This window comes from Rattus norvegicus, chromosome 4, assembly GCF_036323735.1.
Source record: "Rattus norvegicus strain BN/NHsdMcwi chromosome 4, GRCr8, whole genome shotgun sequence".
Classification (NCBI taxonomy): domain Eukaryota; kingdom Metazoa; phylum Chordata; class Mammalia; order Rodentia; family Muridae; genus Rattus; species Rattus norvegicus.
This window is the reverse complement of record NC_086022.1, coordinates 68,419,510-68,447,136: the sequence shown is the minus strand read 5'-3', so window position 1 is coordinate 68,447,136 and position 27,627 is coordinate 68,419,510. Positions and strand designations below refer to the sequence as shown.

The following is a 27,627-nucleotide window of genomic DNA, read 5'->3' as shown; positions in this document are numbered from 1 at the left end:
ATATGTTCATTTATTAAGGAGGGTACCTAAGGGTCTATAGAGAGCAAAGGGTACTGGGTCAAGATGCATACACAGCATTCATGAGGCCATTACTGGAATTTCTAAACAGGTGCTTAAATGCAGAGCAGGGTGCTAATGTGCAAAGTAGTCTTTAAGAGAGATGACTTTGTGGGTAAGAGCACTGGCTGCTCTTCCAAAGGACCTGAGTTCAATTCCTAGACCCACATTGTGGCTCACAACCTGTTGGGAAGACCCACAAATACTGTGTTTACTGGCTATGAAAACGTGTGTCCCTGTGTTCTCAGTTATTAGTTGCTGGTCAGCACAGGCTAGTGGGATATGTAAATGTTTGTCTCTTCCTCACCTGCCCAAAAAAAGAAAGGCAAACTGCTGTGAGGAAGGTCGTACAGCCCTCAGTGCCAAAAAGCAATTCAGAGGATGGACTGGGTGTTGTCCTGCTGCTGATTGTTTCAAACTGGAGTAGTTAAGTGTAGCCTTCTGCAGAATAAAGAGCTGGTGGCTGGAGCTGGGGCAGACTGACCAGCAGGACAGACATGGGAGAGAGAAGGAAGAATGGGAGCAAGGCAGGGAGGTAGGGCAGAGAGAGCCACATGGAGAGAGGCACAATGAAGAGAAGTTGGTTTAAGTAAGAGGATAACTGAGAGATTGTTCCAACAAACAGGCCAACAGCTTCAAACTACATAGATGTCTCTGTGTCTTTACTATTATTAAACCTGGAGCAGAACTCAAATGCCCCGCAGTAATAACTCTGTAATTCCAGTTTCAGGGAACACATGCTGGTAAAACACACATACGTGTTTCTAACAATTAAAAGAGAGAGTTGATCCTGTGCCCAAGAACTGAAAGAAGTACAGAGCAGGGGCTCACCAGTCAGGGACTTACAGGCGCTGGGCACCTGAGAACAACTAAAACAATCCGTTGATTCTAGGGAAATTTGGAAGGCAGAGGCATTGGTCACGGTGACTGATCAGAGGATGGGAAAGCCCAGTCCAATGGGAAGAGATTGGTGCCTTGACTTCAAACAGCAGACCCTTGAGGTCTGAGCTCGTAGTGTCTGAAATGACAGTGGAAAATGTGGTAAAGGAATTGCCAGAAAGAATAATGGCGTGGGGGAAACTGGAGATGGGTGTTGTGGTCAGTACACAGACACTGGCTCCCACCATACCTCCAGGAGGCACTGTGTGGGCTGCTGAAAATGCATACACAGTTAAAATATGCAGCTCAAAATCTAAATAAGTGTGTCATAGGAATTTGTAATCATTTTCAAATAAATGTATTGTCTTGAACTAAATTCCAGCACAGAATCTAAGTATAAAAAGACCACATAGCTCGGTAGACGTGCCTCGTGTATGCAAGACTCTGGATTTGTTTGATTTCTGAAGCACCACAAAAAAGAAAAAGTAAAACAAGGGTTGGACATTTTTATGAAATTTGACATTAACTCCACTTGAAATTCTCTCTACATGTGTGTCCTTTTACATGGGACACTTTCCTTCTAGTTTCTAACAAGTTCAAAGTAGTCCCCAAACTATTAAAGTGTGTGTGGCCAAAACATACATGAGTATTACTCAGCGCCCACCTGCTCCTTAATACTGACTCCTTACATACAACTCCTTCTAGACAGCTTCCCTCTGAAGCCACTGCTAACTCCTGCCTCTCTTTGCTTAAAGATCAGCATGAAGAATGCTAAGGAGAGAAACAAAAGAATTCCCAACAAAGAATTCACTTTCCTTCTACAGCTGTTTCCTTCCATTGGAAGTTCAGTTTCAAAAGACAGATCCCAATGTTTGACATCTACTGCTTCCATCTACTGCTTTTACAGTAGCAGGTCCTACCCTGTGCTGAGGGTATCTGCACACAGCACTGTTAGATCTGAGGACTCTGCCTGGGCTTCCCTTCTGGTGCATAGACTAACGTGCTAAGATCTGTTTATACAGGACTCAGGCAGAGGACCCTCTTCCAGGATTTGTCTACCAAGCATAAACTACCTCACGGGAGCAGAGGGGAGGTTGGGTGGGGTTTGTGGGCTGGCAGCACAGTACAAGTGCATCTGAAACCGCTCAAGTTGGAGGAGCCAAGCTAAGGCATGGAGAAGAAGGGCGGGGCTTAGCTTTTCCCACCCTCCCCATCATCACATTCCATTGTAGAAACCGGGGAATACAAAGACTCTCAGCCCAAACCTCCCTGTCTAGGATGAAAAGAGACTGAGACTTTCATTAAACAATTTGGTTCTTTTGTTGTTGGTGGTGGTGGTGTTTGTAGCCCTGGTGAACCTCAAACTCAGTATATCGCCAAAGATAATCTTAAACTTCTGATCCTCCAGCCTCAGCCTCTTGAGTGCTGAGGTTACAGTGATTTGCCACTATAGCTGTTTTGTGCAGTGCTGGGCACTGGACCCAGGGTACCATGCGTGCCCGGCAAACACTCTACTAACTGAGCTACATCCCAGCCCCTCAACCAGATGGTTTCCTAGACCAAGCTAACTTCTCAGTAGTCAGGTGTGTGGGTCCCACAAACATGACAGTTCAGCTGGATTCCTGCCCCTCTTTTTGCTTTTTTTGCTCTTGGTTTGTTTATTCTCCTTTAAATTCATGTGTTTGATTTAGATTCATGTCTCCCAACATACCACCTCCCTCATTTTTTATTTTTGTTTATTTTTGTTTAATCCCCATCATTCCTTTAGGCTCCCACCTCCACCAGTGCCACTCTTTCCTTAGCCAATCCCGAAGTCTCCATACTAAACTACCAATCTACACTCTACCAGCCCTCAGCGGCATCCATGGCCGCAGTGGCCCAGCGGAGCATGCCCCTGCAGACGGGAACAGCCCAAATTTGTGCCCGGCCTGACCCTTTCCAGCAAGCTCTCATCGTGTGTCCCCCTGGCTTCCAAGGTAAGCTAAACCAGTTCTTGCAGGACCACTTAAAGGTTCTAGCCCCTGCTGTTTCCCAGAATGCACCCTGTCAGCAAAGAAAGCCCTCTTCCTTCCCATCCTAAGGATGCAATGTGGCTATCCCTGAATTTGGAGGCTGGTCTCCCGCTGCCACCAACCTAGAAACAATGCAACTTATGCTCTAGTACCAAGTCCACTTGTTGTTGTTCCCTGCACCTGCAGAGCTGTGGCTCTAGCCAGCTGCCTATAAAGAGGCCCATTGTCTACTCCCATTGTTATGCTGATGTCAGCTCCAACTCTCCTCACATGAAATGCTCTCCCTACGTTATCTGTAGAAAATTGCCAGTCTCTGACACTTCATGTGGAGAATATAGATTTGTCTGAATGGTGCCTCCCAGGGCCGCCTCCCCTTTGGCCATGATCCCGGGCTCTTTTCCTGTGAACCTGAAGCAGCTAGAGATGAAATGTACTTGTCACACTTTACACAGAAAGCTCAAGGTCAGATTTTGCAAAGCACCCATGTAAGCACACATGCTGGTACTCAGATACCAGCCACACAATGCAGAGGGAGCCCTGCAGGGATGATGTCCCCAGCATCCTTTGCTGTGACACTCAGTTATCTCCATGGCCAGCAACCATTGTTTCCTCTTGTAATTTGTCATTTTAACTGCCCTGGTTTTGGCCACACAACGTTAATATTGGGGTGGGGGGTGTTTGTGGGGAGTAGGGGACTACTTTTAACTTGTTAAAAGCTAAAAGGCAGTGCCCCGTGGCTGTGCAGTAAAGCTAGCTGAGCTGCCCGGATGGGTCTCTTGGGGGTCCCTGTCATTGACCTCCCTCCTGTCCCTTACCCATGACTGAACAGGCCTGCAGGCCTCTCCCTCCAAGCACGCTGGCTACTCAGTGCGGATGGAAAATGCTGTTCCCATCGTCACTCAGGCTCCGGGCGCTCAGCCTCTTCAGATCCAGCCAGGTCTGCTTGCTCAGGTAAGTCTCCTCCGCATTGCTCGAATTCCATCATCCATGTCTCCTGCTGACTCCCTGGTGATGAGCAGGAGGAGTCTGTCAGGACACTGGAATACGTTAGTAATGTTCCACATGATCCCCATGTGAATTACCCACTAAGTGTCTAGTGACAATCCCAAGAAGAAATTTAGATAGTCTAGGAGTCTAGGGAAATTATTATTGTACCTTTGTAAAGCAAATTCATCTAGGAAACCTAGGTTTTAAGCCTAAATCTACTAGCAATTCTCAATGACCTAAGGCAAGTCAGTTAACATCTCTTTGCCTCAAATTTCTTTCTTGGAAAATAGAAGTGGTTCTTAGAGCCAAAGAGCCCTGGAGATTATTCCCTCGTTTGTAGAGTTGGGAAAACAGATATGCAGAAGCTGTGGGCTGGACCTGTCCTTTCCTTTCCATATAGGTGTTAACTGTAGAATAAGATCACAAAGGTGAAAAGTGGAAAGGTATAAAGGGTTACAATTTATACTAACAGTACTGGTGTAGTACCAGAAACCAATCCTTAAAGACACTTGATCCAATGACAAATATATTTTCTTTATGCCAGGCACTTTACAATTAATCTGTTTAATCCTCACAACATAGAAAGATATTTGTCACTATTTGACCGACATAGGGACTTGCTCAGAACCATAGAGCAGCCATGTATGGGGCACACACCTATCCTACCAGTACACAGCTGGCTGAGGCAGGAGAATTATTAGTTCAAGACCTGGCTAGGCTATATAGTGAGTCTAGGCCATCCTGCACCAAACAGTAAGACCTGTGTTAAAACAAAAACAGTAACTAGATATCAGAACCATCGGAACCAAGACTCAGTCTAGACATGTAACACCAATGTCCGTACTTCCCACCATCTCAGATCACTTCCATGTCATCTCTCTGCTGCCGGGCATCAAGGATGGCTTGACCTGTTAGTGTCAGCTTTACATCTAAGTAAGGGAGTGTCCCAAAAGACTTCCCCAAATTGTTCTCCAAATAGTTTGTTTCTAGAAGTGGTTTTCCTTGTTTTAGTTTATAGGACATCAAATTGAATAAGTCTGTTCCTGGCTCTCATGTAGCCCATTGGCCTCTCTAATATCCAATCTTCACCAACTGTGTCTTGGTATCTGCTAGGGAATGCCCTGTTCTTTTACAGTTCTTCAAAATTTCCATAGGTATTCTAGTCTCTTTTCTTTTCCATATGCATTTTACCATAAATTATCCATAAAAAGAAAAAGAAAGAAAAAGAGAAAAAGAGGAGGGAAGGGGAAGGAAAGGAAAGGAAAGGAACGGAAAGGAAAGGAAGAGAGGAGTCAGACAGTCAGGCAAGCAGGCAGGCTAACTTGTGGGCTAGAAAGATGGCCCAGTAGTTAAGAGCACTGACTCTTCCAGAGGCTCCAGGCTCAATTCCCAGCACCCACAGGGTATTCACAACTCCCATTCAGAGGACCCAATGATTCCCCCCTTCTAGTTTCTGTGGGCACTGCCACATGCAAATTGCCCAGAAATGTATCCAGGCAAAATACTAATACACATAAAAATAAGCAGTAAATGCTTTACATTTTGTTGGTTTTGTTAATTATACTTGTACTCGTTTATTTGCTTTTTGTCTATAGGCATATAGCGGATTTGGATCTATTGGGATTGTCATGTAACTAGCCTTCTGTTTTTGTGAATCCTTTTGAATTTGCCATGTAGACAAGTCTTTTTTGTAGTTATAAATAATAATTTTGTTTCTTAATCTTCAATCTTTGTACTTTTTCTATTGCATATGTATCCTGGACTGAAAGGGCAGTTCAAAATGGTATTTAATAACAGATTAAATCAGGGATCTTTTACTTTTGTCCAGTTTGCTTTCTAAAGGAAATTGTTGACGCTATTTCCCATAATGCATTTTATATTTCCTCTAAGTAATTAATAGAGACTTTTAACTTTTAACTAAATATTCTATATATCAAATATACTTTCTCATCTATTTGAATAACCATGTGACTTATTTCCTACGAGTTATGTTAATAGATTTTGTAATGTTAAATTATCCTTGTATTTATAAAAAACTTTATTTGATCATGCCGTGCTTGGTGTGATGACAAGCTTTTTGAGCTCAGTTTGCTACTATTGTGATTAGTAGTTTTTTCATATGTGTTCATAAATGAGAAATATCATGATTTCCCTTTCTTAGGGAATCCTTTTCTGATTTGAGAACACTTTGAGACAATCCTTTGGGAAACTACCTTACTTAAAAGTAAAATTGGCACTTACAGGTCAAGCCATCCTTGGCACCTGGCAGTAGAACTGATATGGAAGATGTCTAAGATGATGGGTTCTAGACATGTATCTCTCTATGTCGAAATTGACTCTGCTCAAGTAACAGCAGCACCTGTATACTTTCAAAGGTTATTACAGGACCCCCCCTTTCCCCTTTTTTGTATTTTCACACTGAATCCAAGTAAGCCAGGAGCAGCTCTGTTAGATATACTAAGCACAACGTGCTAGCTAACAGAGACTTTCCTCATTGTTCAGTTGAACCAAAGGTTTGACATTTCCAAATCTGTCTCAGTCCTTTAATCATAGTGTGAAGAGTCCTACTTCCTACTTACCTCATAAGAGTCTAGTGTTAGAAACCTTTAAGTTGATTTAACCAAATCTGTACAGTTGTGAACAACTGAAATATTACGCGTGTAGGATTTTAATTGGTATAGTGTTTATAAAAGGGAACTATTAGAAGCAAGTTGAGTATTCTCCATTAGGGAATTTGTTGAATCAACAGGTAACAACACAGAATGGAGCAGAACAAAGAACATACCCACTAAAATGGACACGATAGACCTGTGTGCCTTCGAGTACTAAGACACATTTCTTATTTTTTAAAAATGAACATATCCTATCCAGTATTTTCTTCTGCCATGTAATCTGTCCCAGTGTGCTAGCCTGTTAAAATAGAGTTATCACCTCTACTTATGTATCCCTTGTAAAGGACAAAAATATAGTAACTTATAAAACTAAGTAGTAGTCATCTTTAGGATAATAATTAAATATTGAAATGTAGGCCCTCATTTTTCTGTGAGTAGATTTCTAGACTATCAGACATAAGATTTCTGAATACTATTATGTGCTTTAAATGTATCCCCAAATTTACTATTGTCTTCTTCTGAACATTTAAAACATTTTTGAGGACTGTGTAAAGGTTTAGAGGTGACCCTTTAAATGCATTCCACAACGTTAGTTTCAGTCTCTTTCCCATCTTTCTCCCGGTAGCATGCGTTGTGTCCCCTACAGAGAAACAAGCCTCTGGCACACTCTGCGAATGTGCATATGGCAGAAGGGCACAGTTATCCACACATGCGCAGCCTGTACAGAAACCCTTATAAAGGAAGCCACCTTTCCAAGTCCCAAACCCCAGTTAGCATGTAAAAGTGGGAAGGTGGGAGGTACAGTTCTTGAGTCAGATAGTATTATGCTTAATTTTTTTTCAAGGAGCAGTATCCAAAACTCCCCCTCACTATCAAGATCAAGTCAGAAACTCACAAATGCCAGGTCCCTTCTAGACTCCACTTTCCAAGATGAGATTTTGCATCTTTGGCCAGTGAGTCTTATGGTCAGGGTCCCTGTGTTTCCCTGGGGACAGATGACCTCCTTCAACTACCAGATACTTTCTCTTAAACCTCCCCTGACGGCACTTTAAGCCATCAGTCTGAGGCCCTTGTCTCTCTGTCTACTTCTGTCTCACTTGGCACTGAAGCTGATAACAGATAGGAAACGTTTGTTCATGCTTCCTTCGTGCAGCTAACACCCACACCAGACTCCAAACAGGGCTGCCTGTTCGTGTTCTTCATAACCTGCTTGGGTATTGGCTGACAGCATGGGGATTAGACTGTTCGAGGCGCACACCACTGCACCACTTGCTGCTGACTTCGGGACTTTTTTTTTTTCTTATTTGGGGATGTTGTTTTGACATTTAATTCTCATGCTTTCCCAAAGGTACATATTTTTTTAGTTTATATGATACCACACATTTATTAAAAAATATAGTCCTCTCTGCCCCACCTTTCATTTCTACTGTCGTAAAACAACCTCTAACTTGACCATCCATTCTTATATAAATACATATAAGTAACATTCTAAAATGCTTTTCCATTGCTTCTCCCATTTGTTGTATTTGAAATTTACTTCCTGTCTGTGTGGTGAAGCCTTCATTCTCCAACCCTTCCCTACAGGCTCTTTCCTCACTCGTTCATTCTCCCATCTCCCAAGTAATTCGTGCTTCAACTACTTTATAATGTTTGTGTGATTACTATCAGCTGAATAGGGCTCTTAGTGAGGTTCACAATGTGCTGATGATAATCCACTTCCTTGTATGGCTTCTGGGTCAGTGGCTGTTTCATTTTTCCACTGGGTTACTCTGTGTGTATCTTATCATTCAGCCCCAGATCATTTTAAAACTGGAAGTAGCATCTGTGTCTGGCATGTTTAGTTAGGTGTGGATATGTCATGTTAGTTGTCTTTATGAAGCCTTTTATGCAGTCTCCTTTGTTCATGAGTGGTCTCCAGATTTATGACTTCATGCTTGTTTTCCATACGTTGTTCTGAACCCGTTTGCCCTCTCCCTCTGAGTATCCTTGTTGTCGTTGTTGTTGTTGTCAGTCATTGTTGTTGTTCTTGTTGCTGTCCTTGGTCCTTTAACAATATCTTCTGTGTTTTCTCTTCACAAAATTATTAGCTGTATATTGTTACTTCGGTTTTTGTGTGTATATGATATATGAGTATGTTGATGCACGTTTGTGGTGGGCAGGTGTGGGTGCACATACATACTGGCTAGTTTTATGTCAACTTGACTCAAGCCAGAGTCATCTGAGAGAAGGGAACCTTAACTGAGAAACTGCCCCCATAAAATCAGGCTGTAGGTAAGCCTCCCTCCCTCCCTCCCTCCCTCCCTCCCTTCCTCCCTCCTCCACTTCCCTACCTCCTCCTCCTCCCTCTTCCTCCCCCCGCCTCTCTCTCTCAGACAGGGTTTCTCTGTGTGGTCCTGGCTGTTCTAGAGCTAGCTCTGTAGACCAGGCTGACATTGAGTTTACAGAGATCCACCCGCCTCTGCCACCCAAGTGCTGGGATTAGAGACGTTCACCACATCTTCTAGCAGACATACTCTTAATGTTGATTGGAGAAGGGTCTAGTCCATTATAGAGACTACCACTACTGGTGGTTCAGGATACTATTATATATTGAAGCAAGATCTGTTTCTCTTGTGAATCTACACCTCTCTGGGTTTTGTAGTCTAGCTAGATAGTTTGCCACAGAAATCTTATCTTCATCTCCCTAATGCTGGGAGTGCAGGTAGGCTGATGCCTTCCTGGGATGCACATGGTGTTAAGTATCCAAACATAATCTTTCAACCTCTCTCTCCTCTCTCTCTCTCTCTCTCTCTCTCTCTCTCTCTCTCTCTCTCTCTCTCTCTGTGTGTGTGTGTGTGTGTGTGTGTGTGTGTGTGTGTGTGTGTGTGTGTGTGTGTTCTGTCTACATTACTTCCTAAGAAATTTATTTCACTTCTTTTAACTGTCTTTTTTAATTCTCCATTACTGGGAGCTCCTTATCTTGCTCCATATGTACATATCTATATGAAGTAAAATGCATTTTTAACTCTGGATCTTAATTATAGTCCATTATAGATCTTGCTTTTGTTTCTTGTGAGTTTTGTTTTATTTTTGCTCTGATCGCTTCCATGTTAGATGGTTACTGAGGGCTGCCTTTAACTGCTCATGCATAGTTAAGACTGGAGCACTGAAGTGCTCAGCACACTGAGAAAGCTAACAAGGGGCTAAGCTACTGACGTGGGCTCCCCGTGTGGTGACTAAAGGCAAGCCCAGCCTTCTCACTGGCAGACGCCCTATCCTCTAATGTCGTGCCTGCAGCTCTTTTTTCTTGAACTTCTTAGTTCCCTAGAGAATCAGCTAGCTAGCCTCTAGATCTGGGAACCGTAGACACATGCATACCAGGGATCTGGCCTGGTTTCCTATGTGGATTTACCTTAGAGTAATTCAATCTGCTAACTTTCTTGGTAATTGTCCTCTAAAATCCTTTTAACTGTTATTGTCTGTTCTCCACTCTTGCTTTTATGAATTGATGTTTTATTTCTTTACTGCCATGTTAGTTAGGTTCAGAGAAAAGAATAATTTGCCGTATTTTCTAGACAATTCATCTAACCTCTCTGTCTCAGTTCACTCTCCTAAGAAATGGGAAGAAATAGTAGTCCTTACCTACAGGGAACAATATTAAGTCCAAAAATCCATTTGTGACTTAACACTGCTTGACATACAGCACATTCTAGCCAGCATGGTGCAGACCCATGGTCCCGGCATTTGGTAGACTGAGGCTAGGAGATCCTGAGTTCAAGTGCAGTCTGGCATGCATAGCAAGGCTGTTTCTCAAAAGGGGAAGAGTGGGCAGCAATATGGCTCAACAGTTAAAAGGGCTTGCCTCAAAAGCCTCCCAAACTACAGAGTCGGAGGAGAGAAGCAAGAACTGACTCTCAGAAGTTGTCTCCAGAACTCTGCATGTTTGTATGCATTCACACATCATACAGACAAAAGTAATATCTGTGAGAGAAATACTAGTTTCATTCTTAGTAGTAGTAAAAATTATAGATACTTGACGTAATATCATCAGAATGAACTAATTGTTTCTGTAAGCATCACTTTCACAGTCAGTAAAAGAGGTTTTAAAAAAAAAAAAAAAGGTTTTTCTCTCATGGCCTTGAGGTAAAATGCTAATATCCAGGAAAATAGGGGAGAAAAAAGAGGACTTTAATCTCAGTATCAACATACATTTTTTAATGACATTAGCCAAGACACATGCTTTTTATAGAATTGGAAATGAGTTCCAGATCACTAAACAGTAACAATCCTAGGTGAAATTGTTATATACAGGGTCTCACAATGAGCTAGAACTTGCTGTGTTCTAGCTGGCCTTGAACTCACAGAAAACCACCTGTTTCTGCCTCCTTAGACTAAAAGTGTGCACCACTGTACCTGGCTCATTTAATATTTTGAATTTACAGTGGTTTTGCTAGTTAGATTATATTTCCCTTCAGTGAACTCAGTAAACTTGAAATACAATTTGCTATTATTAATAAACTTATGGACTTAAATACTTTCATTTTGTCAGCTGACATTAGATATTTATGGTGTGATCCATGATCTCTGGGCTTTCTGCCTACATCACAGCAGATCAGTAAACAAACAAGCGGTATCAGAATGTGTATGAGGTTTCTCAGGCCACAGTGATTCCCAAGAATGATGAACTGGGAAATGGGGCAGATCTGAAATATGCATTTTCTTAAGCATTATGCTTAGTAAGTCTTGACTTGAAAGTCAAGTTCTTTATAGAATTATTTATAAAGGAGCCAAAACATACATATTAAACACATGCCCAATCACTGGAGCCCTGAGTTAGAAAATGTGAGATAGATGTTAGCTATGTCTGGCTTCATGGACAGAGAAAAGTATAACTAAGAGCTCAAACCTCTTGACCCTTGACCCATCCAAGAAGCATTTCACGGTGGACCTTATATGTCCACCTTTGCTCAGCTGCACTCAACGAGAATCATTTGATGACCAAGTCAGCAGAGAAGAGGTGGGAGCAGAGAATTTAAAGCACTGCACACAGCACCCCACCAATGTCTATTAAAGGACAACAGCATAAGGTTCTTCACATCGTGAGATGGAGGCAGTGGTTCCTCCTATCTCCTCTCTGCTGAAAGTCACAACTAAGTTCACTTTTACCATTTCCTCTCATGTGTAGGCTAAGCACTAGATAGTCCGAGTTGTAAAAAGTGAGGATCAAATCCAGAAGATAAAACTCTACATCTACATGATAACTGATAAACAGAGGTATTGGATCTCTGAGTTCAAGGCTAGCCTGGTCTACAGAGTGAGTTCCAGGGCAGCCAGGACTGCACAGAGAAACCTTGTCTAAAAAAAAAAAAAAAAATCCCAAGTATCACATATAGGACACTTGTTAGAAGGCTTTCCAAGGGCAGAGAGCTATCCTCATCTGACCCAGTTCAGTTAGCTCAGTCTTTTGCACATAGTTTATAGGACAAGTTAATGGATGGATTTTTAGAGAGCTTTAAGCATAATAGAACAAATTCATAAAGAAAACATCTTTAAGATGACCTAATTTCTTCCATATTGCTCTGTAGCCCTAGACCTCCCCATTTGTTGTCTCCCTTGGGTTTTTTGAAGACAAAAACCAGTCCACACTTTCACACCTATCATAAGATCCAGCAGAGCCCCCACACAGATTAAATTCTGGACTCATGCAATCCAGTCAGGTGATTAACAAAATGTGATGGTTGTGGGTATCCTGTGTCTTACAGCAGGCCTGGCCAGGTGGGGCCCAACAGATCCTCCTTCCTCCAGCATGGCAGCAGCTCACTGGCGTGGCTACCCACACATCCGTACAGCACGCAGCTGTGATTCCCGAGACCATGGCAGGCACTCAGCAACTGGCTGACTGGAGGTAAACAGTAAATCCTCTGGTTCAAGCAGTGTTTCTGGGATGAGAACATCATATAGGCTATGGCTACGGTGTAATGGGGGGTGGTTTAAACAGTATACCAGACACCTAAAATTCAGCTTGATTAATTTACAATTAGCTGTCATTTTCTATCCAAAACTCAGTTACATCTTTTAAACACCTGTGTAATTCACAAAACCCAGCTAGGTTTTCTCAGAAATAAGTTCCTTTCGGAAAGCAAACATTTGTCACCAGTGAAGGAATACAGAAGAGAGTCCCCAAAGCCCTAAGCAATTCTAGAAAGTGTTCTCAGTAAGTTTTGAGACATAGGTGCCTGTCTGTCTGAGCTCCCCAGGGAAAGCTTAACAGATGAGACGTATTTGGAAGGGTGAACTCTGGTGTGTTTATTAAGTGTGCCTCTTCAGTTAACAGTCTGCCTTGTGGATGAGAGTTCACCCTCACAGACCTCAGGCACTCCAGCCACCACCTGCCAGCACCTGCACATTTCCAAAACTGCCGTGCACCTCACCTCATGGACACCTGCTCTGCTGTTTTCATAAGCACTTGTCAGTTTTCCTCTGGCCCTCCTCCCAACACTGTCACAATGCCCTCCTTGACCAGGACAGAGCCATATGACAGCCCTCCAACTGTCCCCAGCTCTGTGGCCTTGTGGGCTCTACCTCCTTCTGCAGAAAGCACTCCCTGCTCCACTCTGATCGCCTGCTTTCTGCCCTGAGAGCCTCCCTCGTTACTTTTCAGTATAGAATTCTGGGTTCAGTGTGGTAGCATATATCTGAGATCTCCACACATTGGCTGAGGTAGAAGGATCACAAGTTTGAGGCCAGTCAGAGTTATATAGTGAAACTACCTACCTACCTAACTCACTCACTCAGGAAAAGGTAGGCAGTGACTAAATAAGCTCACGGAATCGGGTGTCTAGTGCAGCTTTCTCCTTTCCCATAGAAAACTACTTTCTGACCAGTATCAGGATGAGAATCAATGCTTGGCCCCACAGCTGCGCTCTGCTTCAAACCTGGCAAAACTGGTTTCTAGTCTGGCTGTGCAAGACCTGTGGCAGGTTACTTAATTAACTTTTATGGCCTCGGTTTGTTTTTCAATAAAATGGGGCCATGATGTTTACCTCAAAGGATTGTGGGGTGGGGGATAGAGGGTTGTCAGTTAAAATGGAACAGTACTTGGCCTGTCTTTAACATACAGTGTAGCAGTGCTGAACACAGCAGGATAAGCCTGGAATCCTCCCTCCACCCAATCATTACAGCTCACACTGCAGGGTTGCCTTTCTTCCTCAAGCTCTTCGACCAACTATCCCCCCACCCCCACCCCGTGCTCCTGAGAGGCCTGCCACAGTGCAGTTTTGTCTTTGGCAGTTAGAGCTCCCTACATCACAGCAGTATCTATGCCCTGTTGATGCACATTTTCTGTTCTGCTTCTCTCCTGTGTCCTGGCCAGTGATCTCAATGTCCTCCCAGTCTCTGCATCTCACTGTGCATCAAAGAGCATGGGGAACAGCCTGGGCCGGTCTGTGGGGGACAGAGAGCAAAAAGTCAGCGCCACATTCCTCTCCCCGAGGCCATGCACACATCTCAAAGACCATCAAAACCACTATGAGAAGTCTGTCTTTCTCTCCTATTTATCCTTTCAGGTTACAAACATGGCATGTGATGATTTTTTTAAGTTCAAATAAATACTTCTTTAGTTTTAATTTTATTACATGTTAAATGGGCTTTTACAGATAAATATTTGAATTAATCACCACTTTAAGCATTTCTGTTGGAAAACAAGACTTTTTTTAAGAGCCATCCAACCTAGATAGTAAGACTTTAAAATGTAACCCATTTCCAGGGTGCAAGCTGCCAGCATACTTCTATGAGCATGTATGACTGTTATTAATTTTGATTTAATACAAACTCTATACAAGTCTAGTCACCCTTCAGTTAATCTGATTGTTCATTCAGCAAGCGTGTAATTAACTGATCAGCTGCTACATGCCTGAGCATTGTGTTAGCTACTGAGGGAATTCAAAAGAACGTTTATGATTCCTAACGCCAGAAACATATGGCTCCCAGTCGCCAAAGTTTGTTTTTCACATTAACTACAATTTCCTCATTAATAAAATGGTGTATCTAAGACATCCTGTCTACCTCACAAAGCAGAATAAAAGAACCCATTGAAGTTGCTTTGTAAATTCTAAAACAATATGTGCAAATTCCAAAAACAGAAGCTATGTCTTACTGTTCAGCATGATCACCTGTTCAGGGGTTTCACAGGGCAGAGGCTACTTTTCCCATTTCTCTAGCGCTTGAAAACTCTGACTCTACACCCTTGACATTCTTTCCCTCTTGAAAGTCTAACTCATCAGCCAGTCCTCCTACTTCAACACAGGCCTTCCGTTCTACAGTTCTGCAGATGCTTCATCCTATTAAAGAGTTCAGTTCTATAAAACCACTAAGGGGCTTTATGTTTCCTTTTCTCTTTCAGAAACACACATGCTCACGGAAGCCATTACAATCCCATCATGCAGCAGCCTGCACTCTTGACTGGTCATGTGACCCTTCCAGCTGCCCAGCCCTTAAATGTGGGTGTAGCCCACGTGATGAGACAGCAACCAACCAGCACCACCTCCTCCAGGAAGAGTAAGCAGCACCAATCATCAGCGAGGTAGGTGATGAGAGCCAGCAAGAAACGCCGGAAGATTGAAACGCTAAACACCGCTTGGAAGCAGGGCTTACCAGTGGTGCAGGAAACAGCTTTTCCTTCAGGAGCTGGGAACATCTTACAGCACAAGGAACATTCTGGAACTTTACTGAAAGCACTCCCTCTGGGCTCTGCGCAAATGTGGCCCTTGTCTCTTGACTTTTCCTAGTTCCTGTCCCTCTGGCACTCTAAGGTGGAGGCCTAGAGTCATGGTGTACCTAATGTTTCCAGTGTGCTTCACTCGTTTTTGTCAAAGAAAAAGTAGTGAAGCTCCGGAAGGCAGATTATACTTGAGACCACGGAGATGGATAGAGAGATGCTGCATGCTGCAGTGGAGGACAGAGGTCGGCTCAGCCCTGCACAGAGCATGGCGTTGAGAATTTGTACCCCGGGAGTAGTGTCTAGGTCATGTAGAGAAAAATAACAATGGAGAGAACAGAAACTGGAGGGTTGTAGCTACACAACCCTCACGGGATTCTCGGAAGGTGATTGGCCACCACCTAAGGGACAAGAGGAAGAGGACTCTGATCAGACATTAGGTCTGGTATTCTAGATATCAAGACATGGGAGAGTGTCCTCTAGCTAAATCGAATTAGCAAAATTCTTAGCTAAAACTAGATTTTATAAAGAAGTACACAGTTGAGTCTATGAAAAGGTTCAAAGTCCTGCCTAAATTTAGCCACATAGTCTCTATCATCTTTTCTAGAAACAGCAGACCTCTGAAGTTTCCATTTGATTACAAATTATCAAGATATCTTTTTTTAAAATCACTAGAAAATGTACTTTTTTGAAATTTCTGATCAGAAACATAACTCATTAACTTAAAAAATAAGCTCTCTAGCTACTGAGATGGATCTAGATCATGAATGTACAGGCTTGCTCTCACATGTACACATTTGGCTAATTGCTTGAGTATACCTTCGGTGATTCCCAAATACTAACACTGGGCTGCTAATCTCTCCCACGTTCCCAAGCTCCATCTCTGGACTATGGGTGGAGTTTGTAACTATCTATTAGTAAGTCCTCAAACACTGCAGAAGGGAAACATTTAGTGTATATAGTATCAGCTCTATCTTTATTAACTTGGGTATTTCTTATTTACATTTCGATTGTTATTCCCTTTCCCAGTTTCCAAGCCAACATCCCCCTAGCCCCTACCCCCCTCCCCCCCATTGCTGCCCTCCCCCCAACAATCACGTTCACTGGGGGTTCAGTCTTGGCAGGACCAAGGGCTTCCCCTTCCACTGGTGCTCTTACTAGGCTATTCATTGCTACCTATGAGGTCAGAGTCCAGGGTCGGTTCATGTATAGTCTTTGGGTAGTGGCTTAGTCCCTGGAAGCTCTGGTTGCTTGGCATTGTTGTTCATATGGGGTCTCGAGCCCTTTCAAGCTCTTCCAGTCCTTTCTCTGATTCCTTCAACAGGGGTCCCGTTCTCAGTTCAGTGGTTTGCCTCTGTATTTTCTGTATTCTGGGTGTGTCTCTCAGGAGGGATCTATATCCGGTTCCTGTCGGCCTGCACTTCTTTGCTTCATCCATCTTATCTAGTTTGGTGGCTGTATATGTATGGGCCACATGTGGGGCAGGCTCTGAATGGGTGTTCCTTCTGCCTCAGTTCTAAACTTTGCCTCCCTATTCCCTCCCAAGGGTATTCTTGTTTCCCTTTTAAAGAAGGAGTGAAGCATTCACATTTTGGTCATCCGTCTTGAGTTTCATGTGTTCTGTGCATCTAGGATAATTCAAGCATTTGGGCTAATAGCCACTTATCAATGAGTGCATACCATGTGTGTTTTTCTGTGATTGGGTTACCTCACTCAGGATGATATTTTCCAGTCCATCCATTTGCCTATGAATTTCATAGTCATTGTTTTTGATAGCTGAGTAATATTCCATTGTGTAGATGTACCACATTTTCTGTATCTATTCCTCTGTTGAAGGGCATCTGGGTTCTTTCAGCTTCTGGCTATTATAAATAAGGCTGCTATGAATATAGTGGAACACGTGTCTTTGTTATATGTTGGGGCATCTTTTGGGTATATGCCCAAGAGAGGTATAGCTGGGTCCTCAGGCAGTTCAATGTCCAATTTTCTGAGGAACCTCCAGACTGATTTCCAGAATGGTTGTACCAGTCTGCAATCCCACCAACAATGGAGGAGCATTCCTCTTTCTCCACATCCTCACCAGCATTTGCTGTCACCTGAGTTTTTGATCTTAGCCATTCTCACTGGTGTGAGGTGAAATCTCAGGGTTGTTTTGATTTGCATTTCCCTTATGACTAAAGATGTCAAACATTTCTTTAGGTCTTTCTCAGCCATTCGGCATTCCTCAGCTGTGAATTCTTTGTTTAGCTCTGAACCCCATTTTTAATAGGGTTATTTGTCTCTCTGCAGTCTAACTTCTTGAGTTCTTTGTATATTTTGGATATAAGCCCTCTATCACTTGTAGGATTGGTAAAGATCTTTTTCTAATCTATTGGTTGCCGTTTTGTCCTAACCACAGTGTCCTTTGCCTTACAGAAGCTTTGCAATTTTACGAGATCCCATTTTCGATTCTTGATCTTAGAGCCTTTGGTGTTTTGTTCAGGAAATTTTCTCCAGTGCCCATGTGTTCAAGATTCTTCCCCACTTTTTCTTCTATTAGTTTGAGTGTATCTGGTTTGATGTGGAGGTCCTTGATCCACTTGGACTTAAGCTTTGTATAGGGTGATAAGCATGGATCGATCTGCATTCTTCTACATGCTGACCTCCAGTTTAACCAGCACCATTTGCTGAAAATCCTATCTTTTTTCCATTGGATGGTTTTGGCTCCTTTGTCAAAAATCAAGTGACCATAGGTGTGTGGGTTCATTGCTGGGTCTTCAATTCTATTCCACTGGTCTATCTGTCTGTCTCTGTACCAATACCATGCAGTTTTTATCACTATTGCTCTGTAATACTGCTTGAGTTCAGGGATAGTGATTCTCCCGGAAGTCCTTTTATTGTTGAGGATAGTTTTAGCTATCCTGGGTTTTTTGTTATTCCAGATGAATTTGCAAATTGTTCTGCCTAACTCTCTGAAGAATTGGATTGGAATGGTGATTGCATTGAATCTGTAGATCGTTTTTTGGTAAAATGGCCATTTTTACTATATTAATCCTGCCAATCCATGAGCATGGGAGATCTTTCCATCTTCTGAGGTCTTCTTCAATTTCTTTCTTCAGAGGCTTGAAGTTCTTATCATACAGATCTTTCACTTGCTTGGTTAAAGTCACACCAAGGTATTTTATATTATTTGGGACTATTATGAAGGGTGTTGTTTCCCTAATTTCTTTCTCAGCTTGTTTCTCTTTTGTGTAGAGGAAGGCTACTGATTTGTTTGAGTTAATTTTATACCCAGCCACTTTGCTGAAGGTATTTATCAGGTTTAGTAGTTCTCTGGTGGAACATTTGGGATCACTTAAATATACTATCATATCATCTGCAAATAGTGATATTTTGACTTCTTCTTTTCCAATCTGTATCCCTTTGATCTCCTTTTGTTGTCTGATTGCTCTGGCTAGGACTCAAGTACTATATTGAATAAGTAGGGAGAGAGTGGGCAGCCTTGTCTAGTCCCTGATTTTAGTGGGATTGCTTCAAGTTTCTCTCCATTTAGTTTAATGTTAGCTACTGGTTTGCTGTATATGGCTTTTACTATGTTTAGGTATGGGTCTTGAATTCCTATTCTTTCCAGGACTTTTATCATAAAGAGGTGTTGAATTTTGTCAAATGCTTTCTCAGCATCTAATGAAATGATCATGTGTTTTTTTCTTTCAGTTTGTTTATTTAGTGGATTACGTTGATGGTTTTCTGTATATTAAACTATCCCTGCATACCTGGATGAAGCCTACTTGATCATGATGGATGATTGTTTTGATGTGCTCTTGGATTTGTAAATCTGACTTTTTAAAAAAGGTTTCTAGGTTTCCACTCTAAATAACGAGTAAAACCCACAACCTATAGCTAGTCAAAAGACTAGCCAAAAGCAACATGGGAAGGAAAGAGTTTATTTCATCTTAGAGGTTATAGTCCATTATCCAGGGAATCCAAGGCAGACACTGAAGCAGAGACCATGGCACCACTGCTTGTTCCCAAGCTCATGCTTAGCTGTCTACCTCTTATTCACCCATGGCCCTCTCAAGTCAGTTAGCAACCACAGACATGCCCACAGCCAGGCGGATGGACACAGGCTTTTCCCATCACACTAGCGATCCTTTTCTTCTTCCAAGTGTTCCGAGTGCTAGAAATTAGGTCTGCCGCCTTTCATTCTTTTTCTTTAAAGATTTATTTGTTTTAATGTGAGTATACTGTTTGCTATCTTCATACACACCAGAAGAGGGCATCAGATCCCATTACAGATGGTTGTGAGCCACTGTGTGGTTGCTGGGATTTGAACTAAGGACCTCTGGAAGAGCAGTCAGTGTTCCTAACCACTGAGCCATCTCTCCAGCTCCTTCTTTCATTCTTATTCAAAAATTAATTCAGGAGCCAACTCCCCACAAGTTGGCATCCTTCTTCATACTTCCTTATTAGGGTATTTCTGATAAAACAAGGAAGTTCTGCCACATCAGTGGCAGCTTCCCAGAATGCTTTTGTGTGGCAGCCCTGTGTTGCATCCCACTGTCATTGAGAGACAGCAGAAGCACTGCCTTTGTTTAGTGCCATCAGGCTCAGCCAGGTGTCTAGAATGCTCATCAGACAGAGCTGAGCTAGTGTGCTTTCAGCCACCATGCAGAGCAGGTTGTCAGGACGCTTGGTCCTGCTACCTCTTCAGTGACTCCCTACCTGTCTTCTCACCCCCCAGCTGTTTCAAGCGGACACACTGTGTGTGCAGGGCAAAATCCATAGAGTCACAGTGCAAATCATCACTTTACTTCTTTCTGTTTTTATTATTGTTTTTGAGATAGGGTCTCACTTTGTAGCCCTACATGGCCTGAAACTCACTATTTAGAAGAGTACTGGCTTCAAATTCACATATAACCACCTGCCTCCTGAGTGCTGGGTTAAAAGCCTGCACCACCACGTATGATACATTTGTTTCTTTTTAAGACCAGTCTCCACCAAAACTGTGAGAAAGTACACAAGGCTTTCCCTGTCTAGTAATGCAGGAGATGTTTTTTCTTTAACGTGACAAGTGGCCATATTGTAGTGTTAGAACTGTAAACATTGTAACACAACGTAACCGATACAAAAGGGAATGATCTTACTGGAAAAATCTTCCTACCAGCTCCAGAGGAGTTTACCAAGGCAGTAGCTGTGAACAAAATCAAGTTCACTTTACTGAGTTACTGAGTTCTCTTACTTCCACCTCTTTACTTAAGAAGTGCTAGGCTCTGTAAGGACATAGCAGAGCTAAAGGTTTCTTCTCTCCTACTTTGCTCTTTATTGCACGGAACTAGCAGGATCAGCACAGGGTTTTTGATAGGAAGAAAAGAAGGTAATTGTTCCCTAAAGTTACCAGGACTTAATATAAAGTTTCAGGTCAATCAAATCAAATTAAAATGTTTCTTTTGGTGAGCTGGAGAGATGGCTCGCTGGTTAGGAGCACTGACTACTCTTCAAGAGGACCCAGGTTTGATTCCCAGAACCCTCATGGTAACTCAATCATCTGTAACTCTGGTCCCAGGGGGTCTGATGCCTTCTTCCTAACCTAGGGCACCAGGGTGCACATACATGCAGACAGAACACCCATGCATGTGAAATAATGACTAAATCTAAAACTAATAGATAATTTTAGAAGAGTTAAACTATGTGTGATACAATAGTCAGATTTGGCTTTTCCATATTTTTTTAAGGTTTATTTATTATATGTAAGTACACTATAACTGTCTTCAGACACACCAGAAGAGGGCACCAGATCCCATCACAGATGGTTGTGAGCCACCATGTGGTTGCTGGGAATTGAACTCAGGACCCCTGGAAGAGCAGTCAGCGCCCTTAACCACTGAGCCATCTCTCCAGCCCGCTTTTCCATATTTTTAAAAATCCTTCTTTAAGTGTACCTTCTTCCTCTTGCATTTGTCCAATTTTGTATTGCACTACAGATTAATTGATAAGTCTCCCCTGAAGCTCAGGTCAAGAGCCAAAAAGAGTTTTGCTTTTCTTTGTTTTGTTTTCCATTGTACATTCCCAAATCTGACTTAGCTATTGCCCTTCCAGAAGAGAAAGAAGGGAAAGCTAACCAGGGAGCTGTGGCGATCACTCACGTGTGATGCTTTCTACACAGGCATAGAGGCCTGAGCTTAGTCATGAGAACCTGTGTGAGAGCTGGCACAACACTACACACCTGTAGTTCGAGTGCTGGCATCAGACACCAGCAGATCCTGGGGGACTTGGGCAACCAGGAAAGTCTCCTCTCAAACAACTAGATGAACCTGAGGAAGACCTAGGATGCATGAGGGTGCACATACGCATGTGCGCATACACACACACACACACACACACACACACACACACACACACTGAAATTATGTCCATTGGTTCTAGAAACTCTCACAAGTGTCTTATGGAGTTGGATCTGACAGCTGTCCCTAGAAGACTGGCTCTCAAAAACAAGCATATGGACCCAAAGCAAGAGCCCAGAGAAGGCCTAGCTGACCCAGCTGAGGTCCTAACCTCAGGTCCTGAATGAAGGCCTCTAGAGGCACTATACTTTTGTCACAGAGGGAGGTCAACTGGCATGGGCATGGTTCTTTTCCTGTGGAGATGTGGTGACATTGGTGCTTTTTTAACGTTGGGCCCCTTGGATGGAGGCGCAAGACCAGACAGACCTTCCTTGTAATTAGGTGTCATTTTGTCATTACAGAAATGTCTCCACCTGTGAAGTGACCTCTTCCCAGGCTATCAGCTCCCCTCAGCGATCCAAGCGTGTCAAGGAGAACACTCCCCCGAGGTGTGCAATGGTACACAGCAGCCCAGCTTGCAGCACCTCACTCACCTGTGGGTGGGGTGACGGGGCCTCCAGCACCACCCGGGACCGACAGCGGCAGACCATTGTCATCCCCGACACCCCGAGCCCCACAGTCAGTGTCATCACCATCAGCAGCGACACAGATGAGGAGGAGGAACAGAAGCACGCCCCCACCAGGTGAGACATGCACTTCAGCTCTCAGGAAAGAGCAGGTTTCATTTCCCACATTCTCGATCTTAAACCTATTTCATGAGAGTGGCAAATAGTTTTGCCATACTTGTTCAAAACCAAAATAACTTTGAGCAAGTTTAGCCTTAAAAAATAGCTACAGTCCCTAGACATTTGGGAATATGAGACTGTGAAAGCTGGGCTCCCAGTCCCAGTTTAGTTTAACACTTGTGAGCGTGAGCCTCCGGCTGCTGAACTGACTCCAGCTGGTCAGGGTCTCTAACACTGCCCGGGCTCACTCAGAATTTGACGTAATTGCCCAGTTAGTAGAAATTTCCCTATGTCTGATTAACCCAATCCTTCAAACTGCCACCAGTTGGCTCTACACCCAGAGAGCACTACTGTTTATTCCAAAGTGGCAATAATTCATTTTACTCTGTGTGTGCTTCCTGGTGGGAGCGAAGAAATATTTATTGTTTTTGCAAGAGTGCTAACTCTGGCATCAGAGCCTCTTTTCTACACTTTGCAACCAGACTCCAGCTCAGGTGGCCCAGACAGATGTGCACTATCCTTCTGTGCCCCTAGGACGTTAGGCCTCCCTCACAGAATCCAATGTCACAACCATACTCACCAGTACCTTTGCATTAGGAGTGAAGCCAGGGAAAGGGGTCTGCCTCCCCAAGCCAGAGCTTCCAGTCACCGTGTCTCCTACAACTGGGTGCAGAGTTCCTTGTTCATAATTAGGCCCAAATTGTTGGTTCCTGATTAGATATAATGCTGTTAATTATTAATCACAAATGGTTTTTTTTGTACCATTTTTTTTATTAACTTGAGTATTTCTTATTTACATTTCGAATGTTATTCCCTTTATTGGTTTCCGGGCAAACATCCCCCTAATCCCTCCCCCTCCCCTTCTATATGTTCCCCTCCCCACCCTCTCCCCATTGCCGCCCTCCCCCCAACAGTCTAGTTCACTGGGGGTTCAGTCTTAGCAGGACCCAGGGCTTCCCCTTCCACTGGTGCTCTTACTAGGATATTCATTGCTACCTATGGGGTCAGAGTCCAGGGTCAGTCCATGTATAGTCTTTAGGTAGTGGCTTAGTCCCTGGAAGCTCTGGTTGGTTGGCATTGTTGTTCATAAGGGGTCACGAGCCCCTTCAAGCTCTTCCAGTTCTTCCTCTGATTCCTTCAACGGGGGTCCTATTCTCAGTTCAGTGGTTTGCTGCTGGCATTCGCCTCTGTATTTGCTGTATTCAATCACAAATGTTTTTGATGAGATAATAAATTTTCATGCTTGCAGTCATAACTAAATGTTCGGCTAAAGTGCAGTTTCACCCTAGTGGTTCCTACAGCATGCAGCCCTTCTGCCTTCCAGGTGAAGTTTAGTGGTCTGAGCTCTCACTAACAGGACTAGCATTTTCCTGTTGAGTGGCTCAGTGTGGTTGTCCATGTAATTTGATATCACACTGTTGTGCTTCTGTTTCTGCCATTTGCTAGGTATCTGCAGTGACAGAGGGTTGGTGAGACCAGGCATGCGTTTTCTATACCCTAGTATTACTTTACATGCCTTCTGCTCGTTCCAAGACTGGCCTCCCTTTGCTTTGTGACTATAGCTCCCAAATTGATCTAGTGTTCCATCCATACAAACCTGAGAATCCTGAGGACTTGGTCTCCTTCCAGAGAGGAAGATTCAACCTACCCCAGACTGGCCCCTGGCTTGGGGAAGCCTGTGCATATATTTATAGCTGACATAAGAAAAGCTGAGCAGTCTTGAGCACAGCTGGAGAAATGCAAAAGCAATTCAAAGGCCTAGCTGTCAACTAGATTGCAAGGTCACTTTTGACGTCTGAGATCTGAATCGACAGCAGTTCTGAACTGAGTGCTCTGGAGAGACTTGCATAGAGGATAGGGCACAGGATGAGGAGTAGTGCAGTCTCTGCAGGGAGCCCATAGGGCTGAAAGCGGAAGGAAGTGGAACATGGAACTGCTTCCCTGGGAGGAAACTGAGGAAACTAAGTGAAATGTATGGCAGCTGTGAGAACTTCGATGAAAATGACTCAGGCTCAGAGTAAAGGTGGACGGCAGCCTAAGAGGTGGGGGGGGGGGGGGTAGGTGCCATGGGAGGAACCATAAACTGAACACAGGGCATGCACGATACAGTAGGAATTATAGGGACTCTGCTGCGGACTGGAGCCTCAGAGCAACCGCAGAGGCCTCAGCTACCCATGGTGGTGCCAGGCGTGCTGAGGAAGGTGCGGTGCTGGATTTACTGCAGTGGTGTGTGATTGTTGCCTTAGAAAATAGGTCAGTGCCCAAGAACATAGGAAGGTCTGCCCGAAGCCAGTAACTCTTCTAGAGAAACACTGTGTAATTGTATCACATAGCTGTGACTGTATTTAACAACTAAAGTAAAGGAACTTTTGATTACTTGTTCCTGGAAATTGCAATTACCGTGAAATTTAACACAGTGACTATTTACTGTCCCACCACCGTTGTAAGACAGAATGTCTGTAACTTCAAGTAGTATACAAATAAGGAGGCAGTCTTTCTCTTCTTGAGGCTTGCAGTTAATAAGTGTGACAAGACACGTACAAATTGCTCTGACAGGAAGCGGAGCATCTCCTCCAGAGAAGCTAGCAAGGTCTCAGGGGAGTTAGGAGAGAGTTGCAGATTTAAGTGAGGTAACTGATGTGGCAGAGTGTCAAAGGGGAGCAAACAGGGAAGTGTCCCAGTAGCAAAGCTTATCCAAGAAAGTGAAGAATGTTGGAGGAAATGGGTTTGGGCATGGGAATGTTTTTTGAGGCATTTCCCCTTAGCTGGGGGTGAGGGATTTGTCAGAACGCTCTAAGAAGCTCAAAGAAAAGCATCAGGCCTAGAAAACAAGGTCTATTTGCACCTAAACAAGAAAGCCCTTGACTGAGGGCTCCAGAACTGGACAGGATCTCTGGTCCCCCTCTTTCTGTTAGAGCAATGGAGACATTCTGGCCCTGTATCAGTTACTTTTCTTCCTTTTTTTTTTTCAGTTACTTTTCTACTATGATAAAATTCCATGGCCAAGGCAACTTGCAAAAGAGTGTACTTGGGACTTATGGTTCTAGAAGGTTTAGAGTCCAGGTGGCAGAGCTAATTAGTAAGCAACATGAACAGCTGAAAGTCTACATCTCAAACCACAAGGGAAGACAAGCACTAACTCAAAACCATACGAGTTCTCTGAAAGCTCAAAGCCTTCCTCCAGCGACATACTTCCTCCATTAAGTTTCACCACCTTATTCTCTACAAACAACCTACTGGGCATTAAGTGTTCGTATGCTCAAGACTTACTAGGGACATCTCATTCAAACCATTAGTCCCTAACTCTGGTCATTCCTGTCACCAAACCACATTTCTCCTGGGAAGGGAGCATCTTGATTGTTCTGTCTGAATTCTCTACTCACTACTTACCCCAAATCTACCATTTGTAGTGCCCAGCGTGGTCCTCAAATGCTGGTTTTTTTGCCTAGTGTGGCTCAGCCTCAGCACAACAGCTAAAGAGTCAAGGGTCAAGGACACTCACAGGGTAACAGCCTGACCATGGGAGGTCTTTTAGCATCAACATAGGATAAATGATAAACCACATTTTTAGGCCTTATTAACAATGTCAGTCAATCTCCAAGACCAGATGACATTGCCTAGAATTGTTAAAAGAATTTCAAGGGAAGATCTTGACCACAAATATGGGCAGTTAGTTGCTGAAGCAAATGGCCAAGCAGAATTCCACAGCATGTAAAGACATGGGGCAGGATGGACTGAAAGGAATCACAGAAGACCTGCACAATTTACTGCAGTTTGCTTGTCTCTTCTGTTTCCATTCAATAAGTAAGGAAACTAAGGTCCCAGAGAGCCAAGTGATGAAGTCAGATTAATAAAGACTAAAGGAAGGGGATTGGGATTCATTCCGGAAGTGCTACACCATTGATGAAATGATAATATTATTGACAAAATAACTGATTTCTCTTTAGTCAATAACTATAGAGTTAAGTCTCTCCTTCACCTTCTGTAACCAGTCCCATGATGGCATCCAGTATGTTCAGGGAACTGTGACAGGGCCATGAGAAGTTGAAAGCATGGGTACCAGGTGCTCTAGAGTGCTGTGGAGGTCTCAGGAGATGGGCAGACATTTAAAACTTGCCATTGTTGCATAACATTTTAATAAATATGTTTTCTCTATTTCAGTGGTTCACTAATAGACTAGGGGACTCTTCTAATCATGGCCAGAGGCTAGGCATAAAAACAGAAAAACTAAACAGTAAGCATACTGTCTCCTATATTTCCCAGAATTAAGTAGAACCGGCCTTATTTTAAGTGTTTTTGATGAAGGAAGCATTTGATTGTCTCTGTGTCTTCTTTACATGGAATCTTGTTGATGAGTGTTTACAGAGATGTGTCTGTTTACCCAAATCCTCATACCTTCCTCACCTTATGCAGACAGGGTCTTAGAGAAGCTAAGGCTTAGCGCTTTCAGCTTAGAGGTGCAAACACCAGTCATGAAGAAAAAACACTTAAGTGTGTGATCAAAGTGATTCATTCAGCTGATTAGCACAGGACTCTTCTCCAGGGCCCACCATTCCCGTGCCCATCACTGACTCATTGGATGTCCATCTCTGTAGAGAAGTTGGGTGCTTTTACATCCCACACTACAGCACAGTAGCTTCGTGAGAGCTGTTTACCTCATGTTTCCAATAGTGCCAACTCTTAAGAAAATGGTTCATAAATATCACAGGAGGTTTTAGATAAGAAAGCAATTTCCTGAGTCAACTCTTCAAATGTTCACATATATCTTTAAATGCAAGACTAGGGCTGTAGTTCAGTTGCTTATCCAGAATGCATGAGGCTCCAGATTTAGTTCTCACCCCAAAAAAGAATTGACACAAGATATTTTGTTTCTTTATACTAAATTTAAAAAGTGGTAAGTTCCAGATAGTCATGGTCAGAAACTTACAAACTATTGTTCAAATGACTTCTGCCTGAAAAATGAGCAACCATTTATTATTACCTGAGCAAAAAAGTCAACCCAGATTGGAATTTCTTTACATTGACACAACAGTGTAAACTCACTGCCCTCCTATACTGGTTAAGAATACAACCAGCATCAGAACACACTCCTGGGCCAGTGACTACCAATGAGAGGGAGGGAACAGACAAACCAGACTCGCGGTGCCATGTAAGGGACGCTTGTTTTAAGCTATAACACATGCCTAGGTTGAAAACTGTTTCAGTTTTGTGAGTCACCCCAGCAGTGGAAGTCTGTACACAGCCGTCCTCACTGTGTCTTCATCACGTGCATCCATTTAAACAGGTCAGGGATGGAGCGGAGAGGCTCTAAGACTGCATCTGGAAAAGGCAACACTGCAA

General features: G+C 43.3%; 1 protein-coding gene across 4 annotated transcripts in view; it reads left to right on the top strand.

Annotated features, from left to right (window-relative positions):
- Positions 1-27,627, top strand: part of Hipk2 (homeodomain interacting protein kinase 2) — a 187,047-nt gene that overhangs the window by 139,268 nt on the left and 20,152 nt on the right. Inside the window, exons 8-12 of one of the 4 annotated variants that reach the window (XM_063286250.1) lie at positions 2,786-2,912; positions 3,778-3,899; positions 12,292-12,431; positions 14,928-15,107; positions 21,964-22,245. In XM_063286250.1, the coding sequence (XP_063142320.1) occupies positions 2,786-2,912; positions 3,778-3,899; positions 12,292-12,431; positions 14,928-15,107; positions 21,964-22,245 (851 nt within the window). 4 annotated transcript variants of the gene reach the window in all.